This window comes from Microtus oregoni, unplaced genomic scaffold (assembly GCF_018167655.1).
Source record: "Microtus oregoni isolate MIOR12 unplaced genomic scaffold, Mior012 000000F_ref0000247, whole genome shotgun sequence".
Taxonomy (NCBI): domain Eukaryota; kingdom Metazoa; phylum Chordata; class Mammalia; order Rodentia; family Cricetidae; genus Microtus; species Microtus oregoni.
The window spans coordinates 75,026,660-75,043,136 of NW_024543059.1; the positions used below are offsets into that span (position 1 = coordinate 75,026,660).

The 16,477-nt window shown below is 41.9% G+C and overlaps 1 protein-coding gene across 1 annotated transcript in view; it reads left to right on the forward strand.

The window, feature by feature from the left end:
- Positions 1-16,477, forward strand: part of LOC121446493 (glutamyl aminopeptidase) — a 66,820-nt gene that overhangs the window by 23,604 nt on the left and 26,739 nt on the right. Inside the window, exons 5-10 of the mRNA XM_041649159.1 lie at positions 1,552-1,706; positions 2,324-2,437; positions 5,053-5,187; positions 7,138-7,203; positions 11,163-11,228; positions 11,356-11,507. Of these exons, the coding sequence (XP_041505093.1) occupies positions 1,552-1,706; positions 2,324-2,437; positions 5,053-5,187; positions 7,138-7,203; positions 11,163-11,228; positions 11,356-11,507 (688 nt within the window). The remainder of the gene's footprint in view (positions 1-1,551; positions 1,707-2,323; positions 2,438-5,052; positions 5,188-7,137; positions 7,204-11,162; positions 11,229-11,355; positions 11,508-16,477) is intronic.

Genomic DNA, 16,477 nt, shown 5'->3' on the forward strand with positions numbered 1-16,477 from the left:
AAGCTTAAGTGGCTGCTTTGAGTAAAACTCTAAGTCCCTTGAAGAACTTGTAAGGAAGGCGTTACTTGAACCAACCAAGAACCCACTTCCCCATCCAGCTCCTACCGCCATAATAAATCCGGTGGAAGGCAAAAGAAAGGTTCTATTGCCCTGTGTATGTGCATGCCTCAGTTTCTCCTCAATGGCCATTTGTGTTGCTTAGCAATTATTAGAGGAGACAGAAATATAAGTAAGTTATTTATTTATTTATTTATTTCATAGTCAGAAGGGAAATTTTGAAAGAACGGGGAACCCAAATCCATGGGTCTCCTCATCTTCTCCTCACTTGTAGTGATCAGGATGACCTGAGACGTAGAACCCACACCAATTTCCTACTTTCTCCTCCTCTTCTCTTTTCTCACCATATATTTTTCTCTGCATTCTCAACACTTTCAGAATTAGCTGGGTAATAGAGGTCTTTGGAAATGATGTCCTCATTTATATCAAAGGGTAATCAAATTGATGTCAATTAATTATAATGTCTATATTCACCAGAGACAAGATTACTTTCATTTGCACAAGGATTTGTGTAAATTATACTTTCCAACATGTGAAAAAATACCTTCTCAATCTTTAGTGATATTCTTATGCCATAATCACAGCATGGCAAGAAAATCGCTGTTAAGTTGATTTCTACTGAAGATATATACTTTTTATTCTTTTAAAATCTTTAAGAAATTTTATTTTAACCAGAGAGGTCCTTTTCTCACATGCTAGAAAGTAATTTAACTTATTTGCATTTTGCTCCTCATTTAAATTATAGTAGTAATAAAAAATTGCATTCAGATTATAGTTCATTATCTAGAGAAGCTCTATTTCCCACTAACCAACATTTTTCTATTTGCCAGTTTAATGTAGAAGTACCCAACACTGCATCCTCTTTTTGAATGGCTCTGTCTAAAATCCAGAGAAAACAAAAGATAAAAATTCATGTAGCATGCAACATTTTAGAACTGGAGGAAAATTTAGGGATGGCAAGGGGAAGCGACACTAGATGGATGGAGAGTCACTGTCCTCAAATTGTACAGTACTGGAGGTAGTGGGGTTTCTAAATCTATGGCCTTGACATGTGAGCTGTTTTCATGAACTCACAAGGTCTGTCTTTCTCAGTCCTCATGGAAAGACTTCGTTCTTCCTAACAGTACACCTCCCAAACAGGTGCTGTTTATAACCGAGGTCATAAATGGGGGATGGGGACACCTAATAAAAATGAAGCACTGTACAGAGAAGAAAGACATAAAATTATACAGGCTTTGGGGGGAAAAAGTCATGTAACCATTAAGCAAAAAAGGGGGAAGGGGATGACCCATTGAAGTCTGGAGCCTAGAGGAACTGCTCCATGGGAATGCCGAGTGAATTAGGACCAAAATGTTTGCGCAAATGATTCCTGTTTCTCACTCTGAGAAATTATTTTTAGCCTCAAAAAAGTCATCCAAATAACTTAATTTGGTAAGAAACGCTATGAACAAATGGAAAGAATCCGTTTCTCACTGGGCTGTCTTTTTTCCATAGATAAAATCGCTATTCCAGATTTTGGCACTGGTGCCATGGAAAACTGGGGACTGATCACTTACCGGGAAACAAACCTGCTGTTTGACCCCAACGAATCAGCCTCATCCAACAAACAAAGAGTGGCCAGTGTGATTGCCCATGAACTTGTGCACCAGGTAGGGGCCTGACGCAAGTCTACTTTTAAAACTGTCCTTTGTATTACATAGCAGTAATACAAAGTATGGTTGAATAGAGAAGTGGGAAGGGGCGGCTCAGAAAAATGCTGTCTGGAAACCAATCAGCCTTCACTAACCTTGATCTGTACAGAAACTTTCTAGTGTTTCTCAACCTATGGCTTGCGACCCTTGGGAGGGGGCACCAAATGACCCTTTTACAGGGGTCACCTAAGACCATCAGAAAACACAGACATTTACATCAGAATTCATAACAGAAGAAAAGTTGCAATGAAAACAATTTCACACTGGGCATCACCACCACGTGAGGAACTGTATTAAAGGGTCGCAGCATTAGGAAGGTTGAGAAGCACTGCTTTAGACGGTGTTGCCTTTAATCAACACACAAGAGACTGTCCTATAACATTTTATATTCCTTAAAATATGGGAATAAACTGGAGAGTTTAACATTCTCAGATCAAGATAAAGTGTGAAGCATATGTTAGGTTCAGCGTTGGCCACTTCTACATCAGCTACAAATCCATGCTACAAAGCTTCCTACGCATCTTTCTACCACAAGGATAAACATCTGACTACTTCCTCCTGGCTTCTCATTTCAGTGGTTTGGAAACATTGTGACCATGGACTGGTGGGAGGACCTGTGGCTAAATGAAGGGTTTGCTTCTTTCTTCGAGTTCTTGGGAGTGAACCATGCAGAGCAAGACTGGGAAATGGTGAGTCTTAAACACAAACTCTCTTGAATGTATTTTCTTAGTGGAAACTGGACTGAAGCCTTTGACGGCGGTCTTGGGTCAGGGTCAAGGACGATGGCGGTCACGGGTGTCCGTGGAGAGGATAGGGTGGGGCCGGTGGCTTCACCTGAGCTGTTCTTTGCCAGGAGCCTTTATCCAGTCATTGAGCCAGTTGGGAGTCATAGACAGACACCTGTCGGGAAGGGAGGGATGTGGGAGAAGGAAGAGTAGAAAATGCCCGCCTTTCACTCAGCGAATATAGTGCTGCCCTCAGAAGTGATCTTATTCCATTAGCTACTTGACCCAAGCAGGTTGCTGGAACGTGGTAAAGAGATGAAGGATCTACTTAGCGGTCAGATACCAGATCAAATCCTAACGCATCATCTCTTAGATGCACAGCAGGACACGTGGTCATGAACAAGGTGACACCTCTGAGTCAGGCCTCCCTTTAACATCCAATGAGAGTGTTGTTCTGTGTCAAGTAAGCTTCCTAGTTCCCACACTGCCTGCTTGCTTAGTGAATAGTCACACAGTGAGCCCGCGAGGGACCTGGGATAAAAGTTTCCAGAAATGCTACAGAATTTTCTTTAGGAAAGTTAGGCTTCCTTGTTTTTCTTTAGATCGTTTGAGCATTCTTCTGTGACTGTATGCATACATGCATGTATGTACACGCTGGAGATGTGTATACCTAGCTCTGTATAGAGGTAGATAGCTGTAAAGTATGTAGAATACTGCCCTCTACTGGAACAACTGTTCTTAACAGTGAGTAACGTTTAATTATTTACCTTGTCTGTATCATTTGTAAAGAGACGACAGAAAGAACTACCTTGGTGGGTTGTTGTAAAGATAAACAATAAAGTGTATTCAAAAAGGGTTAGCCTTCCATGTGAATTGATAAAGAATAAACAGGACGACTTAACTTAAAGGTTTTTTAAAAATCTTTTTCTGACTTCTGAATGTATTTTTAAATGACTCCTAAACTTTAGTGTATCCTAAGTAGCGTAAAAGTCTACTAAAGGCAAATTTTAAAATTAAGAAAAACACCATCTAACAGAAGTTTAACTTTCTTGGGGCTCAACAGTCTGTAACTGTTTTTCTTTTCATCTTTAAAAAGTAATTTTTTTCTACCTGGGTTCTCTGCCTTCTGTCTCCTCCTCTACACCCTACCCCCACTTCCCCTTCACAATTTTATGTCCTTTAAGAAACAAAATGAAACGAAAGTAAATTAAACAGAGCAACACGTTGGTGTAGGATGAGCTGCTGGAGTTTGGGTAGCTTTCTGTGGCCACATTCCTGGGAGAAACTGACTCCTGCGGTCCACAGCAGCCATCACAATATATATATATATATTTCCAGACTGGATTGCTGAAAGAAACAATTTTTGCAAATCAGTTTTTCTATTTTTCAAAGTAAATTAGGGAGTGTGCTTTAGGCATTTCTGTTCTGGAATATTTCTTGCTCTGTCCCTTCTCCTCTACTCTTCTCTTTTATTTTTTCCTTCTAAAATACCTTGGCGTCCTACCTATATCAAACACTTGTATGAAATTATAACATACTAACACTCAAATGTCATAATTTTATACACAAGTTCCCCTTTCAGAAATATTTTAAATTAATAGAAGGAATAAAACTTTTGATCTTTAAAAAATTAGTACTAGTTTAATGGAGTGGTTTTTCAGAATCTTACTCCATATTAATCAAAATAGCAATGATAACCACTTTGTGGGCTTCCCCTGAGTTCCAGGCAAGATGTCAGGCGTTGCTGCCCTTGAACTGGAGTCTGAATCCTGTTCAGGAGTCCAGAGAGAAGGAGCTCGGACTGCTAGTGAGTCAGGGAGCTTGTTTAAGTGATGTATCAAGAAGATAGAGAGGCTGTGTTCTCTCTCTCTCTTTTTTTTTTTTTTTTTTTTTTTTTTTTTTGAGACAGGGTTTCTCTGTGGTTTTGGAGCCTGTCCTGGAACTAGCTCTTGTAGACCAGGCTGGTCTCGAAGTCACAGAGATCCGCCTGCCTCTGCCTCCCAAGTGCTGGGATTAAAGGCGTGCGCCACCACCGCCCGGCTGAGGCTGTGTTCTCAACCTGGAAGGGTAACCATACTTCAGGGCCATACCCGCTCGACCTGGCTGAGAAAAAAAAAAAAAAAACAAGACTAAATCATACTGATCACTGGAACCTTAGACCGAGTTAGGGTTTCCTGTGGTTAGTTGGGAGTTTTCCATATTCCAATGACAAGTAAGAGAAAGCAACTGTGGCCAGTCAACTCTCTGCCTCTGAATTGTCACAACCACCCTGTGCGTTGACATCATTCCCCTTATACAGACGGGGAAACTCGGAGAGTGTGGTCCAGTTTCAAGGGCAGCGTAGCAGCAGGAGGCATAGATATTGCTGGGTCTGTCGTACAGGAGTCAAAAGCATTCTAGCTAGACGACCGAACCAGCGTGGAGCAGCTGCTGGGAGGGGATTCGTCTGAAGACCCAGAGACCACATTGCACGATTGGGGTCGTTTTCTTTTCTTTCCACCACCTTGATGACACGCGATGGTGTAAGTGGGAAGCGATCCGAAGGATGAGCTGCCCTCCTTTGCTTTCTGCCGTTCCAGCTCAGTCAGGTGCTGATTGAGGACGTGTTACCGGTGCAGGAGGAGGACTCCTTGATGTCCTCGCATCCAGTGGTCGTCACAGTGGCAACTCCCGCTGAAATAACGTCTGTGTTTGATGGAATCTCCTACAGCAAGGTAGGAGGCGCGCGGCGTTGCTTTTGAACATCTCCCTATTTACTGACGTTCAGTACATGTCCAACAACTTGTTTTTAAGAAATGGTTTGATTTTGCTGTGAGCTCTGGAAAAGAGTGGAGAACATAGTCAGGACTGAATAGTAAATAGTTGATATTTTGCAGGCGAAGGAATTGATGACACAGAAACTAATTTCTGTCCTTTCCTTCATTTTTGTTTAAAATGACTTTCATTCTGATAAATAAGCAATTATCCCTTAAACATCCAATTTAATTGCTTTCTTTAATTTCTAAAATTTATTCTGTGGTGGAGGGGCCATATATGCAAACGTGGACAGCAGGGCAGCTTTTCTCTTTTCATCTTGGGGATATGGAGAATTGAACTCAGGTTGTCAGGCTTGGCCGCAAGCACCCTTCCCCACTCAGCCATCCCACCAGCCCGTTCTTGATTTTTCTGAAAGATGATAGATCTTACTTTTTTTGCTGTGTGGTCTGTGAGGAAACCCAGCTACATGGGCACTTTCAACAGGAGAGCACTTTAATGTTCAGAGCAGATATTCGTGTGTGTGTGTGTGTGTGTGTGTGTGTGTGAGAGAGAGAGAGAGAGAGAGAGAGAGAGAGAGAGGGAGGGGAGGAGGGAGGGAGAGGGAGAGGGAGAGGGAGGGAGAGAGGGAGGGAGGGAGGGAGGGAGGGGGAGAGGGAGAGGGAGGGAGAGGGAGGAAGAGGGAGGGAGAGGGAGAGGGAGAGGGAGGGAGGGAGGGAGAAAATTGAAGACAACTGTGTTTGTGTCTGCTAGACAAGGCAGTTTTTAGCCACTGGAACTTGAGGAGCTCTAGCTGAGAACGGGCTGCCCAAGGCTTTTGTGACATTCTCTTGCAATACCACCCACAGTGTCTCCTCCACACATATTCCAGACTTGTAAAAATATAATATAATTGATATCTTTATTTGGGTAACTTCCTAGCTCAATTCCTCCTGGACTGGCCTATATCCGTGCTGCTGTTATCTTGGATGAACCCTGACAGAGTTGTGTTTATTTATAATTATTAAAATGAATATGTATCAAACCAGCTTAAGTGAGAAACAGTTATTATTTGATGTCGGTGCCATCATTTTTTAACTTTTTGCACATATTGTTCCCACAACGTCTTTCCAGTCTTCTTTTAAATGATTCTCTGTCGCGGCAATTCACAAATGAAGACTTGGGCTCAATTCTCTAAGTCCTGGGTACTCTAGAGGCTAAAATATTGTCAGAAATAAATGTTTTCAAGCCTTATTCTTGCCGTGTCCAAATGCAGTTTAAAATAATTGGGAAATGTAGTAATAACTAGCAAGTTAAATGGGAAGTAATATTTTTCGAGTACATTATTTAAAACTTAACTTAAAATCTTAGACGTAGTGTGCCTTAGTTTTAACCCACATGGAAGAATCTGGAAATCAGGACATTCCTCAAATTCCCGAGATCTATAAAACCAAATGAAGCAAACTGCTTTTGATGAGAAAGGTTTTGTGGCTACATTTTATATCTATCCATACTATTTAATACTTATTTTCACTATGTACTTCCTTCTGTTAAATATACTTATTGTCTCCTATGTGGGGGTAGATTTAATACTTTGCCATAATTTTACCTTGAAATTAGTGCTTGGCCTAAGAATTGCGGTGGGGACCATTTCTTTTCTCTCATTAACAAAGCGCCACCTGTTGGCCCACTTGGGGAAGTGCAATAACCATTTGGGTCTTGAGTCACCGGTATCAAGGCCTATTTGATCTCTTTATCACTTGGTTATTTAGAAGCACACACACAGAATGATGTAAAGTGTTGGGGTTTTTGTTTGTTTGCCCGAAATTACAGTACTATAATTATGTAATTCATCAGAATGCTCTTCAAGAAACCCTCGGATATAATCATGAAATGTGCCAACTTTAATCGGTCCCCTTTTCTCATCCTAGGGAGCTTCTATTCTGAGAATGCTCGAAGACTGGATCACCCCGGAGAAATTTCAAAAAGGGTGTCAGGTACGGTTTCTCAGTGGTAGCAGAAGTAAAACCATACTGATACGCAGCTGGCAATCGCGGGTAATTACGGTTAGCTGCTTTCTTTCCTTCCCTCACTTGGACAGATAAGTAAGAGATAACGGTGACTTCACATGAAGTTAGGGCTCAGTAATGATCATTGACCAGAAATGTCATGGAGCCGGTCAAGTGCACTGCTTAGAGAGACTTTACACACGTGGTCTGCAAGTGGGCTGCCATGGAAAGACAGGGTAGACCAGGTGCCTTAAACAACAGTCATGTACTTTCCCACAGCCTTGGAGGAAATGAAGTCCAGGGTCACGGTGCTGCCATTTCAGTTGCTGGTGAGGGTGTTTTTGTTCTGTAGACAGCCCCCCCCCCCCCGTGGCCTCATATGTCACAGGGAACAAGCAGTCCTGTGTCTTCTGTAAGAACATGAATCTCACTGTGAGGTCAAACCCTCATTACCTCATACCAACCAGATGCCCTCCAGATGCTCTGAAGCCATCATGTATGAATTTGGGGAATAGAGGCATAATTTGCTTCATGGAATCATGGCATGGACACTTAAATCTGTCTCTACTAGTCTTCCTATGAAGAAAATATAAGGTCTTTTCCTTGATATTGATTTGGGAAATTATTGATATGAATAGTCATATTCTCATGAAGTCAGTGAATAAGGAGATCTTTCTCCCTTTGGGAAGATAAACAAGAATTTTTTCTGATGTTCTGCACACATCTTGTGTTAGCATGGCACTACACTGGACATTCCAGTTCATTTTCGTTCTTCTAGAAGACCCTATGTCAATTATCTCAGGGTTAGTGTCTCTTGACCTTTATTGAAGTCACTACAATGCATCCTTCTAACTGCCCTATCGTCTGGTTGGGCCTATTTCAACCTAGAAATGGAACCTCCAGCCTCCTGTTGTGCTAACCTGGGAACTTGATGCAGCTGTTGCTGGTGGATTGTGGCCCACAGAACACAAGAGAGACAATTTCCATACTGACTACCAGTTCTTTGTCATTTGTTTCCCAGGATCATGCCACTACAGGATAATGCCACCACTACCCCAGTAGCTCCCTGTGTGACTTTGTCTCTGTGAATGGCATTTATCTGTCTCTATGATATCCCAAAAGGAAGTATCTTTGGGGAGCAGTCATAAAATGCCTCTGTGCCTACCAAAACAAGAATAGAGTTGGATTTAGGAAGTATTTAGGGTGCACATAAGGACAATTTGATCATTAAAAAAAATCCCGTGAGGACAAATGGCACAAAGGGAGGGGCTGTGTGCTTTTATAACTTTCCTTGAGCTTCCAACTCCATGGTCACCACGTCCCTACTGTGACCATCTTCATGGCGGCCCTGTCTCTTATATCCTCAGGCCTATAGAATTCTTCACATATTCGGTGATCCAGGAGATTTTGCTGAGTGGATATCTATAGAATGCAGTTTGTTAATACCTATAATATATAGTGTTGCACTAGAAATTTAAAAGAAGCCAGGTGCGGTGGGGTCCACCTTTAATCTCAGTATTTGGGAGGCAAAGACAAGTGTATCTGTGAGTTCCATCTTAATTTGCCACTTAAACTAACACTTCTTGATACTTTAAATTAAATGGCCCTTTGTGTCAAGTTTTGTAGACAACTATCAAAAAAGCCCTTAAAATAAGTAGCTACACCAATCATTCAATAAATGCTCACTCCTCTGTAACCTGCCTGACCTGTAGTCACTAGTTTTAAAAGTCTCACCTGGGACTAATATAGCTCAAGTTATAACAGCCTCTAATCATGCTGATCCTAAAGATTTATCCCAGAACAATTGATAATAGTACAATTATAGTGTCGTGGAGTGAATTTACAGGAAAAAGAAATCCCAAACCGAAACTGATATTTTCAGATATCAGCGAAGCTCTCGGATTAGCCGGGACGTTGAAGCTCTCACCAGAATCCCTCTTGAGCTGCTCGTCCTCACACTGTGGCTGTTGCCCCAACATCCCATGGTCTGGGGAAACTGGAGTTCAAGGACTTTCTTTTACAGATTATAGCTTTCTGCCCAGACTGGTCGTCCACTAGAAAAGGTGGCCAGTACAGAATCTGAGTGGACTAATTGTCTATTTGCGTGTGTGTGTGTGTGTGTTCTCTCCACCAAGTACAATGTCACACAGCAAAATGATGCTGCCGTTAACTGAAAGACCCGTGGCTGCAATTACGCATTTTAAAGGTACAATTCATGGTTGGACATTAGCAGCAAAATATCATCATGAGACATGTATCCATCTTTTCTTGTTCTACTATAATGAATTTGTATTATCCCTGGAAAAGAAGATCGGCTGAGCTGGGGAGGCCTTTTTTTTTTCCCTAGGACACGAACAACATACGCCATTCAGTTTTCTTTTGTGCTCACTAGTACCAACCAACTAGCAAGGAGACCAAGGCCCAGGTTGTCATGTGATTTAGACCAGAAAGATGATGAGACTGTGATAATGGAAAGGAGGGAAATTCTTAATATAGACTATTAGGGAATTCTGACCTAGACAAAACAAAAGTGGTACCTTTTAGCAATGTTTCTGTAAATTTCAGTTCGGCTTCTACTTCATGAAAAACAATAAACTGAAGTAAAGAAAAAACCCTAACAACCCGATGAATCCACCCACAGTGATCCAGCACTCAGACTCTTGCCCACGAGTCTCAGGGGCATCTCTCTTCCTCCAAGGACACAGACATTCGGTCAGGGCCATTTCTTTCACCTCTAAAAACAGGAGCATTGTAGTAAACATATTTAAGTTCATATCCAGTTCCAAGATGGCTTGCCTGTTTCTCAGCTCAGTATCTTGTAAGTATCCAAAAAATGCATTTAGCAAGAGGGTTAGACACAAGGTCAAGGCCAGCCTCTACTCCACAGGGAAATCCTGTCTCAAAAATAAACGGAAAAACAATAACAAAACATCCACTGAACAAATGAGGTCCTCCAAGATGGTTTTCGAAGGGCACTATTCTGCATGAACCTGTAGCTATAGTTAAAGCTGCTATTATATTAAGTTTCTGAGTCTGGAAGAAAGACCAGACACAAGCACACTTCTGCCTTCCTTCGCCTGCCCTCTGGTGGTAGTGTTGGGAAGTGAATTAACCAAAAGAATTAACATGGGAGCAGTATTCCAAACCGACATCAGGGATGCTGGAGTCCTGGGATTCTAAGTTTATTTTATCCTTACGTGCCCGAAAATAAAGAGAAGAATCCTGAAGATAATATGACCTAGATATAGACCCTCCTGGAACACTAGAGCAATTTAGAGATAAAATGTTACATACAAAGTTAAGCGCTGGGAGCACTAGTCAAAAGTTTGCTTTCTAGGTAAGATTCCCACGTGTTAGATAGCACAGAGCTGGAAAGCCATGGGGACAGAGAGCACAAACACTGGCAGATCTCTGGAAGACCACACCCCAAGAATGACCAATTATGGGATTGGGAAAAGACTGGGAATGTTCTCTGGGAGCCTATCCCACGTCTCCTTGCGCAGAGGGTTCTTATGGATAAAACTGACAAAGGGGCAGCCTTTTATTTAAAAGATTTAAATTCTAAAGGTATTTGAAGATTAAAGACTTACTCTCCACAGTAATTTCTCCCACTCACTCATAACCATCTTTATCGCTATTCAAAAGACTACATACATATTCATTTCCTTAGTGCAACAAATTTAGCCTCTGCCATTTCTAAAGTTCAAGCGTTAAAGATGCGTCTAGCTTTTACACGGCTGAGAACTGGAAGGAACGGTTGATAATAAGGAAATCACACAACACTGAAATAGCAGTGTCTGTTGATGACGTTTTCCTACAAGAAAGCCACAATGTGTGGTTTCTTGTGTCTCATCTCATACCAGGGACGCAGGACGAGCAGTTGAGGGGAGGTCCAGACGAGGCTGTGGAGGTACAAGGCTGGGATCTAAAGCACTCATCTTTTACAGGAATATCTGAAAAAATTCCAGTTCAAGAATGCAAAAACTTCAGACTTTTGGCAGTCACTGGGAGAGGTAAGGAAGGCAATCCCCTCAAAATTTTCCTTGTTCAACTTAAAAGTGATTTACATTTTAATATCACTAATCTTTAACTTTCTCCTTATGTCTAAACTAACGGCTCTCCGTTGGTTTCCAACAACAGGCAAGTAACCTACCAGTGCAACAAGTTATGGAGACCTGGACTAACCAGATGGGCTACCCTGTGGTCACTGTGTCTGAAAGGCAGAAGTTAAAGCAGGCACGCTTTCTGCTGGACTCCAAAGCTGATCCTTCCCAGCCAACATCAGCATTTGAGTAAGGCTTTATGACAAAACACTTAAAAGAATAGTAGAAATTATTCAACAGAGATACAGCTAGCAATCTCAGGTCCCGCTCTCATTGTATGATTGACATGTGACAGTCTAAAGGCACGGCCCTTGGGCGACAGAGAGTCCAGAGCTAGCTAAGCGACAGGCTGCGCATCCACAGCTGTATCCCTTCTCCTTAGACGCTGTCGGTAGAAGAACAGAAACAGTAGAAGAAACGAAGATGTGATGGGAATTAACTTGCATGGGGAGAGCTGTAGGCAGTGTGGAATGCTGGGAGGAAGGACAAAGGAGAAATAGTGGCCCAAAAGGAACAGGGAAAGATGCTGTCGGATAATGACAAGGGTCTCCCCGTCCCTAGACAGGCCCTGCACTCACGATGTACATGATGAGCGCAGAGAGCAATGCGAAAGGGAGCTGAAAATAGATCGAGTCATGAGTCCAGACTGTGCCAGCTGGACCTCCACCCTCTACTTTGTTCCCATTCATCGCCGTTGCCTCGCTGTAGAGAACTCTCAGAAGTCTGGCAGTGACAGCAGGCAGCAATCCAGATGGCTTGTTTCCCCCAAAATAGACTAAAACAGTAAGAGATCGGCCGAGGACTTCCACAGTGGAGGCCCCAGTGCAAAGCCTTCCTTGCTACGGCACATGCAAGGCAGATGGGCTGGCTCCCCAAGACCTGCTCACAGGGGATGCTTGTTTCCAAACCCTACAGTAGAGATGGCATCCTAGCCCCCAAGAATAATCAGTTTGGGCTTGAGAGATGATTCAGCTGGTAACGGACTTGCCATGTAAGCATGAAGGCCTGAGTTAGAATCCCTAGGGCCCATGTTTGGTCATGCATGCATCTGTAACCCCGATTCTTCTGTGGTAAAATGCGGGGTGGACACAGAAGAATCCTGGGATCCCCAGCTAGTCTGCATACACAGAAGTGGATAATAGAGAGACCACGACTCAAATAAGGTGGGAAGTGAGGACCAGCACTCGGTGTCATCCTCTGACCTCCACTCAAGTGCCACGGCATGCGTGTCTACACACAGACAGGTACATGCAGCATACATGCAGACACAAAACAATAATCAGCTCAATGCCCTTTTAAAATATGAATACACAATAGAAAGTCAGAGCACATAAAAGTCTCTAAATATAAAAGCTTAAATCCTCTGTGGATAGACAAATGAAAAATTCCTGACTTTGTGGACATAATTTAGGAAGCAAATAACAAAATAAAACAAAAAAACATAGAAAAGAAAAAAAACCTTGAAATATATTCAGAGATTTTTTTTTGAAAAGCTATTTTGCTCATCATCTGAGAAAGAATGTCTAAGAAAGGCAAATTGAGAACACAGAAGGCAGACTAAAATTTTAGTCGAAGTAAATTTGGGAGAGAGTCTCCAAAAATGTAAAACAGACACAATGTGATGGGCAAAATGAAGGAGACAAAAGGGAAAGCCTTGTGCCAGAGTAAGAGGTTACTCTCAAAGAAGCAGTGAGGCATAGTGGCATCGTCTATAAGAAAAGGTTAGGAGCTGATCCAGGGCTGGCAGGAGCCGTCTCTCTTTCCAGTGTCAGGGATGCTGTTTGTAGCTTGTCCCTGGGCACCATGGGCATATCTTGTGGAAACGAGCAAACACTATGAAATACCCTCTGAGAACTGGTTGTGAATCATCAACTCAGCGGCCGGTCTCACTTTACAGAACAGCAGTGATGTCAAAATCCACAAGGCAAGAATGGTGGGGTGGAACTCCCTCTCGGAGGTCCACCTGTAATGCGTAGAGAAGCCTGAAAAAGCATTTATTTTATTCAGTATTTTTGTTAAAGGGGTAGAAGGACAAGTAACATAAGGGAACTAACCCATGCCCTCTCATGGATAAATTAGAACATATTGGCTGAATAAATTAGTAAAATTAAACTGCAGTTAAAACCAGAAGCCCTTGCCTGAGGGAGGGATGTGGGGGCCTGAGGTTTTCATCACCAGCTCTTCGCATTGTTGATTAATGATGAATTTATGAGCAAATTGCACAAGTCAAAGTCCCCTGATCATCCAAGCAGCACTGCTCTTAGAAATTTAATCAAATTCTCATGCATATGGCATAGAAACTTATAAATAAAATCTAGTTCATCCCAACACTACTAATTAAAACTTTATTAATTTAGGTCAATCCTAAACCAGATAGTGGTGACGCACGCCTTTAATCCCAGCATTTGAGAGGCAGAGGCAGGCAGACCTCTGAGTTCTAGGCCAACCTGGTCTACAGATTGCATTCCAGAACAACCAGGGCCTCAGAAACCCTGTCTCAGAAAACCAAAAACCAATAATTTCAAAGTATGAACACCCAATTATGTTCTATAGCTCTATATCATCTACATTTTTATTTCTTATGTATTTTTATAAATCTAATTAAAGCACAAATCCAGGGCCAGTGAGAGGACCTAATTGGGGAGGGGACTTGAAGTCAAACCTGACAACCTAAGTTCACGCTCTGGAAGTCAAGGAGCGAAAGGAGAGAGTTGTCAACTCCAGCAAGTTGTCTTCTGACCTGCACATGTGTGCCCCTCCCCCCCACTGAATAAATAAGTAAATACATGCAGGAAACATTAAACCCACATACAGAGTATATCCAAAGACATTTCATCCCGTTAAAAATAAAACCCACAATTTTACCAAACAAGATCCTCCCCCCGCAATATTAAACATAGTTATTAAGGTCAGATGTTTTAAGAATTTCAACTAAAATGAGAAGCCAATATGTTATTCTCTTTAATTTGCTCGATTTTTAGAAAATGTTTTAAAAGAACACAAAGTCGGTTAAAGTGTGTTATCTCCTAACTTATTACAGTTGAGTCTTGGTCGCCAGCGCTCTGCCTCAGTCTGCAGACATGTGCACAGTTACGGAGTTATTTTGCACACATTTCTGAGGGACCAGCCCACAGCCCCCTCACTGAAGGGACGACAGCTAGGATATCAGGACACCAAGGCCCCGGGACTCTGGCTGCAGTAACCATCCCAAGGATATCATTCTAGTCCAGCTCAACCTTCCTAGCATGCACTTTGGGTTACCTGGAGTGTGATAATACATCACCAATCCCTGGGCATCGCACCAGTCCTACCCACACCCAATTTTTTATGACCTTTCTTTATGTTTTTAATATTCAGTTTGAGTGGAGAGACTTTCGCACCTACCCACTTCCCAGGCACCTTGCAGTCTCTACGGCTTGATTAGTACTGGAAAGGCCCTTGCGTCTCTTTAGTGATAACTTTGATGATATTGCATGTAACTTTTTATATTTGTGCCATTGTATGTCACATGGAAATGATCGCAAGTCAATTATTTGTGAGGAATTCCTACAATATGAGGGAGGAGAATGATAGGATATGAAGAAGACATTTTGAAGGGCTTTAACAGCCATAAATTGGTTTCTTTTGTCTCAGTAAAGCTGACTGGCCAACTTTAATACTGCTAGATCCTTTTATTTCCAAAGTATTTCAAATGTGGACCAAGTACCCGTTTGGGAAGTTTCACAACAACTGTTCTCTCCTGTCATATTTGTGCGCTGATTTGGAGGGGTGTGGGGAGTGTGCAGGTGTCTCAGAATACTTGGTTTCCCCAGGGGTTAGTATTTAAGGGGAGAAAATGGGTGCAGAGGGAGTGAGTATAACATGCATGAAGGTCTCAAAGTTTGAAAGCAACACCAGGCATTGAGGAAGGTCATTCGCGTCCCCAGACCTACGTTTGTGTGATTCCCCGGGGCCTATGCTCTTCTCTTTTTACTTTAGAGACGGCTATGATGGAAAAAAACTAGTTGTTTTTCACTCTTTATTTAATTACACCTGGATAAAAGCATAAATTGACTTGTCTTCAGGTGATAATTCAATTATAAAAGTCAACTTAACTGTTCTGTGCTTGGTTCCATTAACAGTTTTAAGCTGTTTCTCTTGTAGTTGCTGTTTTTGTTTCAGCAAACTACATTGACCGTATATAATTTTGCCTATGTGTGAATGTTAAAATGTGTAAAACAGCAGCATACTTCTGTCTTGCAAAACAGGCTCGCACTAGGCAAGTTTCCTAGTAATTGTTTCCTCCAGTCATGTGTAGCCACTGATTTATTAAAGCAAAGCCAGTCATCCCTGGCTTTGTTTGAGCTGGCAGAATTGTAGTTTTCTGTTTTGTTTTGTTTTAGAAAAACAACTACTTGGCTATCAAGTCCTCTCTATGCAGATCCCCCACCCCCAAAAAATTATAATCAAGTAAACTAAGCATTTATGTTCATATTTTTTGAGGTTTTAACCAGATACTGTCACACATTTTATTTTAATTCCTAGAGGCATGAATTTTAGAGATCATTTATCATATAATTGATTTATTTGTCTCATGTTTATAAAATAAAATTATATAGTCACAGGAAAAGAAACAGAAAATAGTCTCCTCCCAAGTGAGCACATTTGTTAAAAGTCAACCGTAACTGAACAAGAAGGCAAGAGGCCTTAAACCAGAAGCAAGCTTTCCTTGTTTCATTATATTAAAGTGGTAGCTTATGCGAAGCAGTGGTGGCGCACGCCTTTAATCCCAGCATTCGGGAGGCAGAGGCAGGCGGATCTCTGTGAATTCGAGGCCAGCCTGGTCTACAGAGTGAGCTCCAGGACAGCCAAGACTACACAGAGAAATTCTGTATTGGGAAAAAAATAGCAAAATTAGATTACAATAAATACTTCCAGGCAGACTATTATCTTGTACAATTAACATGCACTAATAAACAAGTCTGAAAAGTACCTTCATCCAAAATCAGAAACTATAAAGCGGGTCTTCTCCTCCATTAAGGCCCGCTTCCATCTGTTCAGAGCTGCTCTTATTTAGTAGACAATGCACTCACAGTTGCGCTGGGAGCAGAGCCTTGTCTTCTGAGAGTGTTTCTCTCTGTTTAATTCAAGATGAGGGGAAGCTTAGTGAACAGAAAGTG